Raw genomic sequence first — 18,275 nt, 5'->3', positions numbered from 1 at the left:
AAATAAGAAACTACCATTTGAAAGGTATTTTCTTGATAGGTCAACACCTTTGTTTACATTTTGGACACCCAATTATGAATCGGAGTATAGATTATAATTAGAGATGCGCCGAATATTCGTTTGGTATTCGGTTTTCGGCGTATTCGGCATCTTTTTTGGTATTTGTATTCGGCCGAATTATTCGGTTTTGGTGCCGAATATATTCGGTTCGAGTAGGTATGTCTACTTTCGTGTATACACGACACGGTACATAACTAAAACACAAAACTTCTTATGTAAGATTTATGTTATATTTTAAGTCAAAGAAATCCTATGATAATTTAATAACATAAAGCAATTAAACTTCAAATCAACATTTATTTTGAAACCTTAAAAGAACATATTTATTACTTACGAGCTGTGCCCCGCGGTTTCACCCGCGTTAAAAGTGTAAATACTCTGAAGTTTTCATGGGATTTAACTTTTTTGCGCTTATCCCTAATTCTTTTTCCAAAATTAATGTAGCCTATGTTACTGTCTATAACATCAGCTAATTGCCAGTGAAAGTCCCATCAAAATCAGTACAGCCATTTTAAAGATTAGCCGGAACAAACCAAATTTGAAATAATTTTTTTTTCGTTATAAGTACCGTATGTACCGTATATTTTATATTTTCCTTTTATGTTATATGGTCTTAGTAAAATGTTGTTATTTTGACATTACAAACAGACACTTAAATTTTAATTATTTGTATAGATTCTAAAGTTAGTATAGTTAACATTTATTTTAAACCTCAAATCAGTATTTCTTTTTACAACTTAAATCAAAGTTTTAATGAACACAGGTAACTGGCAAATTGACAATAATGGACACTATAAAAGAAATATTAGAACCTGTTTACGCGGCAAAAAAATGAATTGGTAAACCGAATCATTCGGCCGAATATCCAGTTCGGTGAAAGTTAAACCGAATAATATTCGGTATTCGGTTATTCGGTGAAACCACTATTCGGCGCATCTCTAATTAAAATTATTATTAAATATTGTATTAAATATTTAAACTAAATTTTGCATAATTTATGTTAATTTATAAGCTATCATGTCGAACATATTTCATATTTTATTGTTGTAACTGTCAAGTACCCAATTATAAGAATAGTTTTTATTACGTAATATATACATATTAAAAAACATAACATGCATTTTCATTCAACACTTTCTATATAATTAACTATAGCATTCATTTGTATAAATAAAAAAATACAACATTTACAATCAAAAAATTAAAAAGAAAGTCAAGTATGCAGATGTAATTAAAAAACTGTAGGCAGGCAGCCCTAACGCGTTACCGTGCCCAGCGCAACCGTAGGTATCTAATTCAAGGACAGGGCCGAGTTAAATTACTGTATATCCTTATACTGTGGTGGTAGATAGTTAACCGATAGAAACAAATCATCATGTTTAAAAATATAAAAGGTTTAACAATTTTGGTTCCTGTAAATTCCGTTCCATTAGGTAAGTTCCGAAACTTGCATGATGCTTTTTTTTGTAATAATCTCTCTTGTGGCATCAAAATTTTATCTACATAGGTAAGTGAAAAATTGTATATCTTACTTATACTATTATTGTAACAAATGTAACTCCTATTACTGAATGTAGTACTCGTATGCGGACGGAATTAATCAATTGGCGAATGATTGGCAAATGTATCTTGATTGTAAGTACAATACTTATGCGTCAGTTCAGTGCACGAGCATCAATGCCTCATCAAGATCATTGAAACAAGCGCTTCCTTCCGTATGCAGAAGTTTTCATATAGCAGCTACGACGTACGGTAAACAGGAAACAAAATTGAGCTGTTTTTTTTTTATCAAATTTGAGTAACATAGTTTACTTCATAATCCCTTTAACAAGAAAATCTATTTAAATTTTATTTACAGTCATACATTATGTATGTTTTTTAAATAAAATGATATACAATTAATCTATATTTCATCGTAAATATTCAACTGCCATGGAGTAAAACATAACAACTAGTTGTAAAAACGAAATCAAATTGTTCCCTATTAGTATCAATATCCTACTTCACCTACATATTTTTTTTATTGAGTTTTATAGGCTAACTAGACAGTGATAGCCTTGTCCCTGTAGTTCCGGGACTAGAATAGGGCTATGGTATCCCCTGCCTGTCGTAAGAGGCGACTAAAAGGGCGCTTCCGGGGTTGCGGGCGGCAAGAGTGGGAGCTCGAACCGTCCAGTATGCTACCCCGGGAAGGACGGCGGTATGTGTGGTCGCATAGCGTCGTAATCACCAGATGTTGTGGGAGGGGCAAACGCTCCCCCAGGGCAGAGCCCGATCCGGGCATCGCGCTTGGAGGACTTCGGTTGTGTTCCGATGGAGATCCCGGAGTTCTCCAACAAGCGCTGAGGACGGCCACCGGGGGGGTTTTTAGTGCGGTAAAAATCCTACATAACCCGGCGTCGCTCCCACGTCGTCGGGTATATTTTGAAGGTTTACCCCTCGAAAAGAAATAAAAAAGGCAGTGATAGCCTAGTGGTTATGAAACTCGGCCCCTCCATCGAGGGGTCCGAGGTTCAAATCCAAGGCACGCATCTCTGATTTTTCAAAGTTATGTGCGTATTCAAAATTAATTATCACTTGCTAAACGGCGAAGGAAAACATCGTGACGAAACCAGCATACCTGAGAGATTTATATAAAAAAAATACCTCAAAAGTATGTGAAGTCTACCAATACGCACTCGGCTAGCGCGGTGGACAATGGTCGAATCCTTCTCATTATGAGAGGAGACCCGTGCCCAGCAATGGGGCACTAATGGGTTGATGATGATGATGATGATGATGTAGGGGTAACTTTAAATTCAAAGTTATAACTGCTTACCACGTGGCTGTGCAGCCCAAGGTCACTATTTTACTAATTTCATTATTTGTTTTAGTTATTTCTAGATAGTACAAGCAAGACTTCTGTATAACTGATACAATGTTACAGGAAAGGACTTATCAGTCAATGGCCACTAGTTGTCTTCAACAAGTAATTGCATATCTTTGTTTATGTGCATGTGCAGACGCATTGAAATAGCAATAATGTTATGATAGATGTATGATAAAAGTGGAACATAAATATAAATTAAACTATATAGGTACATAATAGACGTAAAAGCACAGACCTATAGGTCTGTGCGTAAAAGTGTAACAACAACTGCCTTAACCATTATGCGATTTTCGTAATTATATCTTACAAATCTTTAAGAATTGGCGAAAGACGTACTTACTACTGATTCACCGTCTCAGTCTAGTGGTTAATAACAACTCACACAAACAAACAAACTACAAACTCCACAATAAATAACGTTCGTCCACAATCTACTGCTAACTCTCACTATTGCATCACTAAAATGACTGATTCATTTCACAACTTATTTCTTTTTTCATGAAATATATTTTGCATGTGATCTTTAAAGTTATTGCTAGTAAAAATCGGCATTGTAATGTTGTTCGGTAAATGTGTAGTGTTTACGAACGCCGCATGTACCGGTCGGGTGTAAACTGAGTCCAAGAAACCTTATCTACGCGGTCATTGTATAACACAACTGCGACCCGCGGTTGTGCTCGGGAACTCTACGTAACATGATTGTAGAGTCAAAATAACAAAACGAATCATTAATTACTAGGAAACATACGCCAATATAAAAACCATATTTGCATTTAGCTTCTATCTACCTGCCTACTTACTCAAGTCTAATAAGTCGATGTAGAAAAAGTTATATTCGTTATGAACTCCTCACAGACCTTGTAGACCACCCTCTGAAATTCATCAGCAGTTACATTAAACCACGTAGGGTGAACTTTTGGCTATGATTACTTTGATTTAACAGGATAACGTATTTAAGCTTTTTATACGTGTTTTTATTACCAAAAGCTTCATTTTCTATTGATGCCCCGATATTTGTAACCCAAATATTTCGAAAGCAGGCTTAACTCCAACAGCGACGTTATATTATACTAACTGTTAAAACCGTATACCACAGTAATGATTTGTTTTGTAAAATAAACGCGTATATATTCGGATTTAAATTTAACTATACATAAAATTCATCTACAGTGTCTGTGGGCACATGGCTCCAAAGAGTATATGCATAATGGCTGTGGTTGCGTTATCAACGCAATAGATACCAAACGGTTATTGTGAATGAACATATTGTATATCATCATATTCAACATGTACAGACAGATACTCTATATTTAGTAGATATTTTGCTTATCTCCCTGTTTTTTACTAATACGTTTTTATAAGCCTTTACGTCGTGTACGCTTAAACTTTAGAATAAACACGATAAGATCGTATTTGCGATGCAGAATAAAATAATAGTTACATACTTTTAGGTAATATGATAATATTAACTTTATATCTAAATATATAGAACTGAAAATAACTTGTACTTTTTAGAATTTAATATAGGTGTCATTTCTATATTTATATTTGGTCTTAAATAAGTTTAACTGTAATAAAACAGAGAGGAATGACCGGTTAATTATTTTCAGCAAGTTAAAGTTCATGTCTTTACTCTGTTCAATTGTAAATTTAATCACAAACTCTATAATTGTTTATGTAGATTTATTAACGGCAACGATAATGTCACTTCTATATTGCTTTTTAATAAAAAAAGCAATATAGAAGTGACATATAAACCATCACACTAAACTTGAAAATTATTTTCAAATCACAAATGTTAAAAATAAAGAGGATCTCCATAAAGGGTACCCGTATTTTTCGGCGTTTGTACGAGACACTGTTTCATAGTTCACATAGTTCACCGATTTGTTTTTCAAAATACTTTCTACTTAAAAAAAATAAACCAGGATAGGTATCTTCTAGACCAGTCTAATGGAATTGCATCACAATACAGTACTGATTGTGTTCACTAACTTAGCAGGATAAAGAACACTTCATTGTCTTCCAGGCAATGAGTCACACCTTCTAAGAAGAGTTTAAGCTGTAAGCTCATTATGGTCTGCAATCACTTTCTCTGCATAGCAAATTACTTTTATGACCATTGTTCTGCTCATCATAATAAAACCCTATATAATATAATAGATAAGCATACTATTAATATAACAATAAAATCATTTTGTAACATGTAATGTTCAGATTAGTTCTTAATTTAATAATGCAATAAATCCACTTCGATGAAAATTTATGAAATAATGAAAATATATTATAAAAAAATATTTCACTTAAAAAATAATCTACATAGGCGTTTACATTATTTTAAAAAGCAGTTACATAATTAAGACATTTCTGTTATGCCAACTAAGTTTATTTCAGAGTATAATGATTTTTATAATTAAATGACTGAATGATTTTAAAATAGATTGAACTGATAGTATGGTTGTAACACTTCTAACACTAGGCTTATTAAACAAAACAAAGTATTACTTAAAACATAGTATGGACACCTAGCTAAGTAACATAACATGTTTAAGCTAATTTAAAATGTGACAAGTAAAATCTTATAAGATTATACTGCTAATTGGATTAGTGAAGTGCAAGTAATGGTAAATTTAATGTACACCAGTAAGAAAAATCTGAACAGAACTTATTTAAAGGTAAAAATAAATAACAATAACTTAGACAATCATTTTATTTTAGATAAAGTAATGAAATAGGAAAAAAATATGCCAAGTGTGCAATTTCCATTATTAAAGAAAGGAACATTTTTTTTTATGTGACAGTGCAGTTCTTAAAACACTAAAAAATTTCAAAGGTTTGTTGGGTTTGATAGACCTCAATGTTAGACAAGTGAACATACAGCAGGTCATTCATAATAGGCTCCCGTTTTTAACCTTTGGGTATGGAATCCTAAAATTAAATTGAAATTTTCAAATGGAATTGAAATTCCATTTGAAAATTTTATAAACCCTCATAAGTGCAATATATAATACATACTTATTTTTTTGTTTTATTTTATGTGTAATGGCACTAGCAAGTGATAATGGAGCCCACATTATTCTATATGGTTTTTACCCAATAGACATCTGTAGTAAGCCCCATGTATTCATGTATCATGGGCAGTACAGATTTGCTAAGTATGAGTGCCTCAAAAGAACATCTCAAACTCAATATTTTAATCTCCAAAACACAAAGCAACTTCACATAATACTAACAAAGCAGTATAGATGTTGTGGGACTGACACAAAGAAACTATATATAGTTTAATTGAAAGGGGGTAGATCTACCCCTTTTATTCCAAACCATCTGTTTCCAAAAATAATAAATAACGTTTTGCATCCATTCCTCTGAACACTATTAACTTTTTCTTAATTGTTCAAAGGGTTGTCTAGAGAAAGCACAAGATAGATTTAGTAAGAATACACTTTTTATCCAATATTTTTCCACATTTAAAATTAATTTGTTTGGACGGAGAATAATATTTATGACTAATTTAGGAAATTCCGCTCACTTTCTCGTCTATTACGATTAAGAAGTACTTATATAAAATCAATACATATTAATCATCTATCAGTATGCTGCAACATTTCAAAGTTACAGAATATCTTAAAATATGATTCTAGTGAGGACCTCAGTCGAGCAAAAAGGGCGCACTGTTAAGTCTATTTATTTACTATCGTTATTACACAATCATAGTTAACTGAACGGGTTACTTTTTATTTTATTAGTCATTTAAAAGATTATTTCAGTTCTAAATTAATGATTACGTTAATCACAACCTTAACGTCTTTAAACTCGTAAATACTATTTTAAAATGTTCTGTACTTTGATAATACTCAAAACTTAAAATACACCGTAAAAATACATAGTTAGACACTTCGTTATTGTTTGCTGTAAAGTTTTAAAAGTAAGGAACTAAACTTACATGCACGTAAGGAAACCAAACTTCCAGGCGGAGTATATTGTCCTTAAATGTTCAATAAAATTAAATATACTGTTACAAAATAAGTTTAGAAAATGCAATTATAAATTAAGTTTTTATTTACAGTCTCACTTATATTTTTTCAGTATTTTCGGTCCGTCAACTACAAGGTTGTTGAAATCAAATAAGTCAAATTGAAATAACGTCAAAATATTTGTTGACATGAGACATTTCTTATAATCTGTGAGTGTGGATAATTTTTATTTGTATCATAATCGGACATTCCATAAACACTTTATATTATTTAATATCATTGTATAACACAAAAAAGTCAAAAATACGATTAAACTGTGCAATTACAATTTTCTTTAATATAAGGAGACTTCATTCAGACTGAATGAAGTGATCTATCTTGTATTAAAATTGAGAAATCGAAGAAGTGGGAAACGGTCATTGGTAATTGGGTACTTGACAGTTATAACAATAAAATATGAAATATGTTGGATATGATAGCTTATAAGTAAACATAAATTATGCAGTATTTCGTTTATTTTTTAATACGTTCTAAGTATTTTAATTTTTAAAAAGAAATTTTCGATTTTTTATCTGTGGATTTTAAATCCCAAAACGGCCACAGTGCTGCCTCAAATGTCATGTGACGTCACTACATCGAAACCAAACAAGACAAATAATAATTAAATCGTTTGCTGTTAGAGTTGGTTGAATTTATGTTGTGAACCGAAATGAAGCCATACTATATTAAAGCTGATAGCGTGAACCTGCTTAAAGAATCTCCATATATGCAGTGCAATAAATCAAAATGGATACAAAAACTTCCGTGAGATAACCTATGGAAATATCAAATAAACAACGTAAGTAAAACATTCTTTATATTTACATTTAATCATATCGGACAATTAAAACATTTCTTAACTGACTTCAGACAGAAGAAAGGTTGTCTTCAAGTGATTATTAAGATTTTTTTAAATATACTTATATTCTTATGTGAACTGTTTTAAGGTTATTAATTGGTTATATTTATATTTACAGATCTTCCCGACAATCGTATAGTGACGACGTTATAAAGTATGTGCAGTTTAAGAGGAAGGCAAGCTTGTGTTTCATGAAAAGTAAAAGTTGTCCTGAACACAAGGTACATCAATGAAAATGAAAATGTGATGACTGTCCTGCCTAGAAGAAGTGAGGAGCCAAAAGTTTCGAAAGTGGGCACCAGTCTGAAATACATAAAGTAAAGTACACGGGAAATAGTACTTCTTTACTTGCGTAACCTACCCAACAAGATGAAGGAAGAAAAGTGACCATACAGTTCCTATTATTGCATTGCAATTTAATTCTGAAAATGACAGTGATAAAAATATATATCCATTTGTACGGAAAATAATTTTAGTAATGAAGAAAAGCAGACACGCAAGCAGCACAAAAATTTAGCTTAGGTGATCTGTAGTAATTGTTGTAACTGTAACATATGATAAATATATACAAAAGTTCTACTGTGTGTACTCACTAATAGAACCATATAAACCAAATAAACAAAGAAATCGGTTAATAAAATACTAATATTAGCAAATCATGTATTTTTAATTATACAGTCATGTAACTTAATCAGTGCACATGCACCATCAATAATAACACAGTCATGAAATATTTTAATTGTGTCCTATTAATTACAGAATGGGCCCTTAAAATAGAATTCTCATAGACGTCTTATAATTCTATTCTTATCATAGACATCTATATAATATATTAAATATATGAATACTTCCACTTGCTGTTTTGTTTTGATTACGTCCCGTTCCAATGATTTGGAATTGACGAATCACTCGAGAGTTACTAAATTTATTCTTTTTTTTCAATAATACTTCTCTTACATAGATAGTATAAAATGTCATTGCTTGCAAACGGAGGATTTAAACATATAAGAATCTGCAAGTTCTTTAACGTTTATGAGATTTGGGTTTAGGAACTTGTATAAGCAAATTTGTTAGGATATTTAGCGATCGTACTTGAACACATTGTCACTGCACACGCCTTGTAATTTGACATTCTTGCAATTGTACTAATAAAAGTTTAATAATTCCCAAGGTTTCCCCTGAAGTATGTGTAGCGTCGAAGTTTATTTCTATATTTTCAATGTGTTGACGTCACGCTACGAAATGACACTTGACCGCCTGTTTTGGCGTAACGTTCCGTTCACCGTAATAAAAATATGTTTTTTATTAATAAATAGCCCTTTTTTCGAAAAAATGATCAATGAAAGGCATATATAATACGTATATGAATTCATTAAAACAGTTTCCCAAAAAGTGTCAAGTAGCCAATTGGTATTGTATGTCATCAGTCATGTGAAATATGTCAATATTGTCAATGACAGAAAACTGAAGATTGCAGGATTTCTCAAAAGATCGTAATTTGAATGAATTATTTTCCTTATAAAAATATTTTTTATTTCTTTCATGATAAAGACGTGACCATCTAATCGATTATGTGCTATTGTATTTATTTTAATTGCAATTGATATAATAAATTAAAAGTTTGAGTGCCTATCAATTTAGTTGTTGAATAATTTATTTCAAAAAGTTTTTGTAAATTCTTTTGTGAACCTGAAGAATCTTAATCTTAGTTAACAAGTTTTAATTCAACAGGCGTTACATGATCGCAGTGAATTGGGTCAGAGGTTCTTTGCTTGTCAGTAATCAGTATTACGGCATGTTCCTTTATCAGTGAGTCGTCGATCGGTCTGAATCACTACGCGCGCAATGCCGCTTTCGTATGAGCTATAATCAAACGTGTTCCTGGTCTATCGGCTCTCAAAGTGTCCGTCTGTAATTTGTGACATCATGTGGGAGAACATAATTGAATACTTGAAGGATCCTCTGCTGGTGGTGAAGGTACAGAACTTTTTCGGTGTCATATACAAGAAAGTGGGTCCGAGCACGGACACCGCCGAGGTGGTGCACTCCGAGCGGCTGGAACAAGAGAGTGAGGCGGACATTAGGCAACATAAGAGAATACCCAGTGACACTTCTGGTAGCTCCCAGACATCATGCGACACTGATACGTCAGCGGAGAGCTCGCGTGAGGAGCTGGAGTGCCACATAAACAACAAGTTCTGGTACTATCTATTTGTCATTGGGACTGCACTGGGCGATGAAATATTTTATGCCACATTTATTCCATTCTGGTTCTGGAATATTGATGGAGCAGTTGGCAGGAGGGTGGTGCTTGTATGGACTATTGTTATGTATGTAGGTAAGTGTGGTAGACAGATAGATATATAGTTATTTTTTTATGTTGTGACACTATAGGGAAATGACAATATAGCAGACATAGGATTTAGGTATGCTATTGTTTTGGTAGAAGGTTCTAGTAAATGTTTTCATTCATCAAGTTCCTGGTCTATTTTTCCTACATTCTAAGATGTCCTGTCTTTTTTTCCATTTTTTTAAAAGCTTAAATAAAAGCCCACCAATATCATCTAAATCTAATCTTAACAAAGATCAAGCTAGCCTTAGACAATATTCTGCTGACTGCTATTTTGATGCATTTCTCTTCTATTTAGTGACTAATTGAAATCTTAAATAACTTATTTTTTATAATATGACTATTACAATAAATTCATGGGTACTAATTAATATGCGTAATATAAGTATTTTCTTTTGTTCATCACATTGATAATTTAATAATGTTAAGGTGGTAGAAATCTCTGTGGTTCCACTCCGGCAACACCACTGCCATATCTATGTCTACATAATAACAATAGTGATAAGGGCTGCTGTGTTCTGGTTTGAAGGGCGTGAAGGGGAGTCATACTTTTCTACTGGCACTGTAGATTCCTATGTACAGTGGGTGTCCATATTATTAGGGACACTTTAGTTTGGTATCAGTATTTCCTACTTAAACTGAATTTTTCAAACAAATCATTTGTTGCAGGGGTCCTAGGCATTTTTTAATTACAAGAATATGGTATAATGCAAGGAGAAATAATACTTATGTTTTAACAATATAAGGTGAAAAAAAAACTTTGGTAAATAATCACAGAAGTTTTTAGACAACATTGAAAATGTTGTAATGCACAAGCATATTTCAACAAACTTCAACCAATTGTAATCTTACCTCACCTATGTTGAAAATCACGTCAAAATTCGGTAATATCATTCATGAAAAAGCATATATAATAATATCAACAATAGTGTCAAATGAAACAACCACAGAAAAGTATGTTAATTCTCTGATAAAACCGCTTTAAACTAGGAATAATATAAATCTCAAGACTGTCCCTAATTATATGGACTGTAGTGTCAGTAGCCACATACCACCAGGTGAAATGCATGCTTATCTGGTACTCCTATATAATAAAAAATTTACTCATAGCGTGCCTATCAACTTCCTGTATGTGCATCATCATCAATCAACTAACATCAATTAATTTAAAGGAGATTTTCATAGGAAAACACAGGGTTTTACTTCTGATTACACTGTGTATATACAGGAACATAAAAAATAAATAGTATGTGTCACTGGGCATGTGGGTTGCCCCCTCGATGTGGCTCATGTTGCATAATCTCCTATTTCCCTGCCGTATATATCACTTCGGTTTTCCTTAAATTTATGACTAATTTTATAAAACCCTATTTACCATAGTGTCTTATGAGTAGGTTTTATCCAATTATTACAAAACACAATACAATAATATTTATTTTCCATATGAATATGGTATATTATGATCTCAGTTTATAATTCCAAATCTATCTTTTCCTTAAAGTCATATTCTACAGTCAGCCCGAAGACATAATGTATTCAACATAATTATGTATTCATTCAACTAAAGTGGAAGATATGATGCCATGAATAATTATTATAGTTGTGCATAGCAATCACACATTGTTTGAGTATTGTCAAGGGACTTCCAGCTTCTTTTGTGTAGCTGTCTAAATTAAAATATGAGGGTGTTTTATGTATTATACATTGCAACTGAGATAGAGGTTATGTTTTAAAAAGATATTTTCATTGTTACAGGTCAAGGATTTAAGGATGTTATCAGGTGGCCGAGACCTGGCTATCCAGTGAAGAAATTACAGCAAAAATGGGCAATAGAGTATGGCATGCCTTCAACACATGCCATGGTCGGTGTCTCCATACCATTTTCGGTGTTATTGTATACCATGGATAGATATCAGTATCCTGTGCACTGGGGCGTGGTGATCGCGGTGTCGTGGTGCACGTTAATCTGCGTCAGTCGGGTGTACTTGGGCATGCACAGTGTTCTGGTAAGTGAATGGCGGGAAAATCACAAGTGCTGTATGTCAAGTATTAGGTGCAATACACTTTTATCCTCATAAGAGGATAATATGTGCAATACAGAGAATTTTGCACAATGTATCTTTGTTTAAAATAGATATCGACATTCAAGATAAGTGATAATCTTAATCCAATGAAATATGCCCTATCATTACATTCATTTATGTGACATCATAGATATGTAAATTTCTCTAGCTCTACATTTTGAATATGTCTTGTTGGGCAGATGTGTCTTTCCTGTTTTTATAGACAAATAGCATAAATAAACTGACTTACATAAAAAAGGAAAGTAATATCAAACCTAATATTTCGCCTTGAAAAAATCTTACCTACAATAGAAGCAGAATGGTAGAAATGTATTACCATGTTTGAGAAATTAATATGTGCCTATAACAGGCGTATATTGGTTGTTTTATGTGGATAAGTAATATTTGAAGAAAGTAGCAATAAAAGTGTTAATGGTGTTTGCAGGACATAGCGGCGGGGCTGGCGCTGTCCGCGCTGCTGCTGGTGCCGCTGGTGCCGCTGGTGGACCGGCTGGACGGCGCGCTGCTGACGGCGCGCTACGCCCCGCACGCCGTGCTCGCCGCCTCCGTGCTGGCGCTCGTCTACTACCCGCAGTCCGACCGCTGGACGCCCACCAGGTAGGTGGTGTACTATTGGGGGGCTCAAAACGGCGTGTATTACCCTGCCGCTCCCTTATTGTATATTCGCAGTCGACCTATTATTGTCACATGTTGGACAAGAATTACATTCTAATAAGCAGTGTTATTTTTACTCTACTTTCTTAAACTGGGTTCATTGATAAAGTCACATAAATATTCGTCGCAATGACACTCTTATTTCACTGTACTAAGAAAGCAAGCCTGCAACAATTATTACGACTTGCTGATATGACATGCTGATGCGTAATTACATGCAACCGGCGAAATCGAATATCTCAAAGCGAGCCATTAACGGCTAGGGTGCACCTGTACAGTAAGGTTCCTAAAATAATGCAAAAGGAACCTATGTAAGATACTTCAGTTTCATTATAAACATATGTGGTAATAAATCGTTAAGTATAAAATATGTTCCAGGGGCGATACCACGATGATAGTGAGCGTGTGCGCGGGCATCCTCACGGGCTCGTGGACCAACTACCAGCTGGGCAACATGGTGGCGAGCGCGGCCGACCCGCCCTACGAGATCATCTGGCCCTCCGTGGAGATGCTGGGCTGCACGCTGCTGCGGACCATCCTCGGCTTCTGCGGCGTGCTGGCCACGCGCGCCATCGCCAAGTCCTTCTCGTACGCCTTCGTGTGCGCGCTGCTCGGCAAGGACAAGAACGAGCTGCGCAACTCCGAGGACAGCCTGGACAACACCAACAAGATCATAGTGGAGTACAGCTACAAGTACTTCACGTACGGCCTGATCGGCTTTAATACCACATACGTGTTCCCCAACGTGTTCCACCTGCTGCAGATCAATAGGCCCACTTACTATACTGAGATATAGTGCACAAATTTACCTTGTAACATCTCAATGGGTGGGATCAGGGCCCACATCGTGCTGGTGACCTAGTTATATCGAGTTTTAAAGGTATACTCATATAATGTGATTTTCGAATTTTATGAGTAGGAAAGTAGTTTTTACATCATGTTAAATAATCATTTTTATTCAATAGTGAGATAGAACACTGTATGAAATTCGACCGATAACTTCCGAACAATTATGAAACGAACACAGTTGAACTCAATTATTTATTGAAAATATATTAATTGAATGTTCATTATAATTACTCGCGGTTATATTTTCACTGGCACCTGCTGGAATCATATTGTTTTATTAATCTTTTTATCTTAAAATATACAGTAGACCCGCGTTAATCCGTTACCCCCTGTAATCCGACATGGTCTGTTATTTATTACATACAGTCGTGGTCAACTAATTAGGGACATGCAAGATAGTGAAGAACAATAACCGGTTATGTACATACAAACAATAAACCCTATTGATTTCTCAGTAACTATTATTTGCATAATTTGATCCGATTATTATGCTTTAAATGGCTGTAAATAAAAGAATAAATAAATAAAAAAAAGTATTTAATATCAAAGGTTGAACATGTATTTAATTTTAAGGTATAATTCTGTAGCTGGACATTTAATTAAGGACAGTAAACTATAATGAAAAATAGAGTTAAACAAAACTAATAATCTGCAGTATTATAATATCTTTAACAGCTCCATTTTATTACGTGTAAAATCAGTACCCAGTAGCAAAACCTTTGTTAGTAATTACCGCTTGACACCGATGTGGCATAGACATTATCAGTTTCTGGCATGTTTCGACAGGAATGTTTGCCCATGCCTCACAAAAAGCTTCATTAAGTTCATCTAAAGTTGTGGTACGATAAGTGGCTTTTTTCTTGATTTCGTGCCAAAGGTGCTCGATTGGGTTAAGGTCCGGGCTATTTGCTGGCCAATCTAGCACCGATACTGACTGACTGGTAAGAAACGACTTGACTGAACGGGCGGTATGTTTCGGGTCGTTATCATGCTGAAACGTCCATATAATAGGGAGATGCTCCTCAGCATAGGGAAGCATCGTTTCCTCCAATATTGCCTTGTATTGATGTTGGTCTAAGTTACCCTGAACTATCCTTACAGGTCCCACGCCACGTCCAGAAAATGAACCCCACATTTTAATGTTTCCACCGCCATGTTTCACCTGCTTTTTTGTGAATCTTGGATTCATTTCCGCTTTTACTGGACGCCGTACGTATTGCCTTCCATCTGAAGAAATCAAATTAACCTTGGTCTCGTCAGAGAATAATACATGTTGCCATTGGGCGTAGGTCCAATGTCCATATTTACGTGCAAACGCCAAACGAGCATTTCTATGTTATTTCTTCAACAACGGTACTTTGCGAGCCACTCTTCCGAACAACCCTGCTTCTACCAGACGTCGTCGAACGGTCTTCGCTGAGACACCAGCTCTTTCGTCTGTCCCAAACACTTCGTGTTTAATTAAAATAGAGCCTAGAAACGGATCTTTCTTAGCTAACCTGGTTATCATTCTATCTTCTTGCGGAGTTGTTTTTCTCGATCTTTTTGTTCTGGGCACATTTAAATCTGTGTTATTGCGTCTGACATGTTGCACTGCATTGTATACCATAGTTTTTGAACAATTTAAATGTTCTGCTATCCTTCGGTATGGCCAACCATGCTCGACAACAAACTTCATGATAATTTTTCGTAGTGTTGGATCGCAACTTTTATTTTTACCCATTTTTCTTCAAAATATTTTTCAGAACTTAAAATAAATATCGGGATTGCCGCCAAAACTACCACGAAACAATAAGAGAAGAAGTAAAAAAGTATTGAGATCTATCAGCTATACTGTAAAGAGGTTTAATGTTTAAGAAGTTGTTATTGTTTGTATAATCGGGCACATAAATGACTAATTATACTTACATGTAAGAGATATGGAATATGGTTTAGACTCGTTGGAAAATAAAAATAAATTCACAATTCGGTTTAACCAAAGAGTGTCCCTAATTAGTTGACCACGACTGTATGTATTGAATATTTTTTGTAAGTTCCATAGCATTAATTGCGTTAATTTTATAATAATACGGTTGTTCTCTATTGTGTTGTTTAATTTACCAAATTTGTTATAAATAATGAAGTATGATTTGTACATCAGAGTACACACATACATATACATATAAAATCGTCGGATTACAAGGTACTCTTCCGTAAAAAAAATCGGACTATAGGAATTCGGATAATTAGGCAGTACTCTATAATGCGACAAATTCGATAGTTTGACACTGCCCAGCAAAATGATTGTCGGATTACCACGGGCCTGCTGTACTAAATCAAGCAGTCGGATCTTAGACTAAAACATATTAGTTAGAGCATGATTAAGTGGCACTTGTTTGGGTTTTTATGGAAACTATGGGAAGGAACAAATGTCGTTATATTTTAGTTTTAAGGGCTTGTTTCATCGTAAATAAATTATACCCATGAGTAATAGTGACGCATAGAGTAGTCTCATATAAAATTTTCTACGCGGGATTTTCAATGCTTATTTCCGCTGATATCTAATTAATACCACAATTACGCGTTATAAACAGTTCTCTTTATTATTCGTTAGTCTTTGTCGACTAGATGACTATGCGATCTTGAATCTCAATCCAATACATTAAATGAACAAAAATCGAATATTTGCAAGGTTCGTGAGCCAATATTTCACCATGCAGTGTATGAATGTGTGTGTATGTGTTAAATATCTGATTGTTGCTCCACATTTTTTTTGATATGTGGAATAATAGATTTCATCAATTGTTGGGTTACTTTATGCGATGAAACAAGTCTCTAATATGAAAAAAAAATGATTGCACATTTTGTAGTTATGCCATATTTTTAAATAAAAAACGTCCTATGTTGGGGCTATGAATTTACTATATACAATTATGCACAAAGTGGATCTTACTTATAATGCTCGTAGGGCATGTGATAGAAACAGTATAGTTCAATATGTAACATAGTATATAATTACGTACATCACAAATAATGTTGTAACACAAAGGTGATTGCAATGTATTATTATAAATAATGTTAGATCAAAGATTGCACATATTTATTGTCATGGGAACAGGAACTTTGACGAATAGATTTCAATGCAGCCGAATATAATGCAGCCGGTACTAGTAATATAGCAGTTATACTTTTAAAGGGTGTTATACTTTGATTCGAATTGGGCCCCCGCTTACTATTAATTGTTCGCTCTAATAACAGAACATAAAATCCTACTTTGTTTGAAAAAACTATGCCATATATATATATATATATATATATATATATATATATATATATATATATATATATATATATGGCACGCAGTATGCAGAGATTTAAAATGGTAGCATTACTTTGGCTACTTACTATGATAAACAGGTATATTATATGTTATCTCCCCTATACATACATTGTATTTTATCTCTAAGTAGTTGTAGATATAGCTAGTCTCGTGTTCAGTATCAAATAACTATTTAATTATTGTGGAATTTACTTGTTGTAAAACTTTTCTGTGCCTTATGTCTCGCGTAAATCAGAATATTTAAGTATATTGGAATATAATATAACAATATTTTTTGATGTTGTGGACAAATTGTGCATAGTAAGTATTATTATTATATAGTATTTAATGTGATTTTTCTTTATTTTAACATGAGTGATTCAAAAACGGCGGTACATAGTCATGTCGGTTATGTAGGTCTAATATATTATTGATAATCTAAATTGAAATATTTTTATGCTGATACTTACGAATGTTATGATAAAGAATACATATTATTAACATTTATTTTAATATTTCGTCAATAAAGTATTGCGTGTTATTAAGTTGAGTTATTAAAAGTCCAGTAGAAGTTCTTGTAATTTGTACCATTAAATATTGTTTTGTCTGAATAAACAAGAAATATGTTAAAATATGTATATATTTCAAAGTTAGAAGAACAACAACAGTAATAATTGACGTATACATGATACATGCCATCAGGCGTAATTCCGCATTGGCCGGCAAGACGTATCTTTTTTATTTTTAATTGAAAATATCGGTTTGAAAATGATTTATAGAGAAATTTAAATTGTAAATGTAATTTGATCGAATTTAAAAATGTATTCCTTAATGCTTGAAAATAGCAACATTCCAAGGAATATTTATTCCACATAAACATTTGTTAGTATGGTGCCTGGTGTTACACACGCGGCTATAATAGTTTTACATTATTAATAAAATGTTATTTGTTAAGTGGTGGGGTTTTCGTTATTTAGCTCTAGCTGCTTTATTAGCTACGATTAATCCGCTTAATAATGTTGTAACAAAATAGAAAAATAATTATGTTCCAATATCAAATCACAGTTGATTCACATAAATTTTATTTTTGAATGTCAACATTTACATCATCATCTTGAGTATGCAGAACCCAATATTTAAAGTGATGGATATATTTTAAAACATGCTTCTAATAAGGCATTAATTACTCTTTAAAGCGTAATTAAAATTAATTGATGAATATTAAAATGGGATAAGTCA

General features: G+C 33.5%; 2 protein-coding genes and 1 long non-coding RNA gene across 4 annotated transcripts in view; 2 read left to right on the top strand and 1 right to left on the bottom strand.

Annotated features, from left to right (window-relative positions):
* Positions 1–7,071, bottom strand: part of mv (lysosomal-trafficking regulator mauve) — a 49,476-nt gene extending 42,405 nt beyond the window's left edge. The window contains exon 1 of the mRNA XM_073082804.1: positions 6,873–7,071. The gene's annotated coding sequence lies outside the window, so the exon portion shown is untranslated. The remainder of the gene's footprint in view (positions 1–6,872) is intronic.
* Positions 7,072–7,331: 260 nt separating this feature from the next.
* On the top strand, positions 7,332–8,540 carry LOC140749684 (uncharacterized). The gene is made up of 2 exons (XR_012103113.1): positions 7,332–7,741; positions 7,920–8,540. It is a non-coding gene; the product is annotated as an uncharacterized LOC140749684 (long non-coding RNA).
* A 672-nt stretch (positions 8,541–9,212) lies between these two features.
* On the top strand, positions 9,213–14,095 carry LOC140749682 (sphingosine-1-phosphate phosphatase 2). Of its 2 annotated transcripts, XM_073082803.1 has the most exons (5): positions 9,213–9,294; positions 9,533–10,139; positions 11,907–12,157; positions 12,660–12,832; positions 13,268–14,095. In XM_073082803.1, exons 2-5 carry the CDS (start codon positions 9,728–9,730, stop codon positions 13,683–13,685), a joined length of 1,254 nt encoding a protein of 417 aa, XP_072938904.1. In that variant the 5' UTR covers positions 9,213–9,294; positions 9,533–9,727; the 3' UTR covers positions 13,686–14,095. The 2 variants fall into 2 exon arrangements, with proteins under 2 accessions (XP_072938904.1, XP_072938903.1); XM_073082802.1 differs by having other exon boundaries at positions 9,231–10,139.
* Positions 14,096–18,275: the final 4,180 nt, after the last annotated feature.

Source organism: Epargyreus clarus, unplaced genomic scaffold, assembly GCF_041222505.1.
Source record: "Epargyreus clarus isolate Ecla_fem2 unplaced genomic scaffold, WU_Ecla_fem_2.2 ptg000018l, whole genome shotgun sequence".
In the NCBI taxonomy this organism is placed as follows: Eukaryota; Metazoa; Arthropoda; class Insecta; order Lepidoptera; family Hesperiidae; genus Epargyreus; species Epargyreus clarus.
Note: the sequence above shows the minus strand (reverse complement) of the source record. Positions and strands in the feature narration are given on the sequence as shown.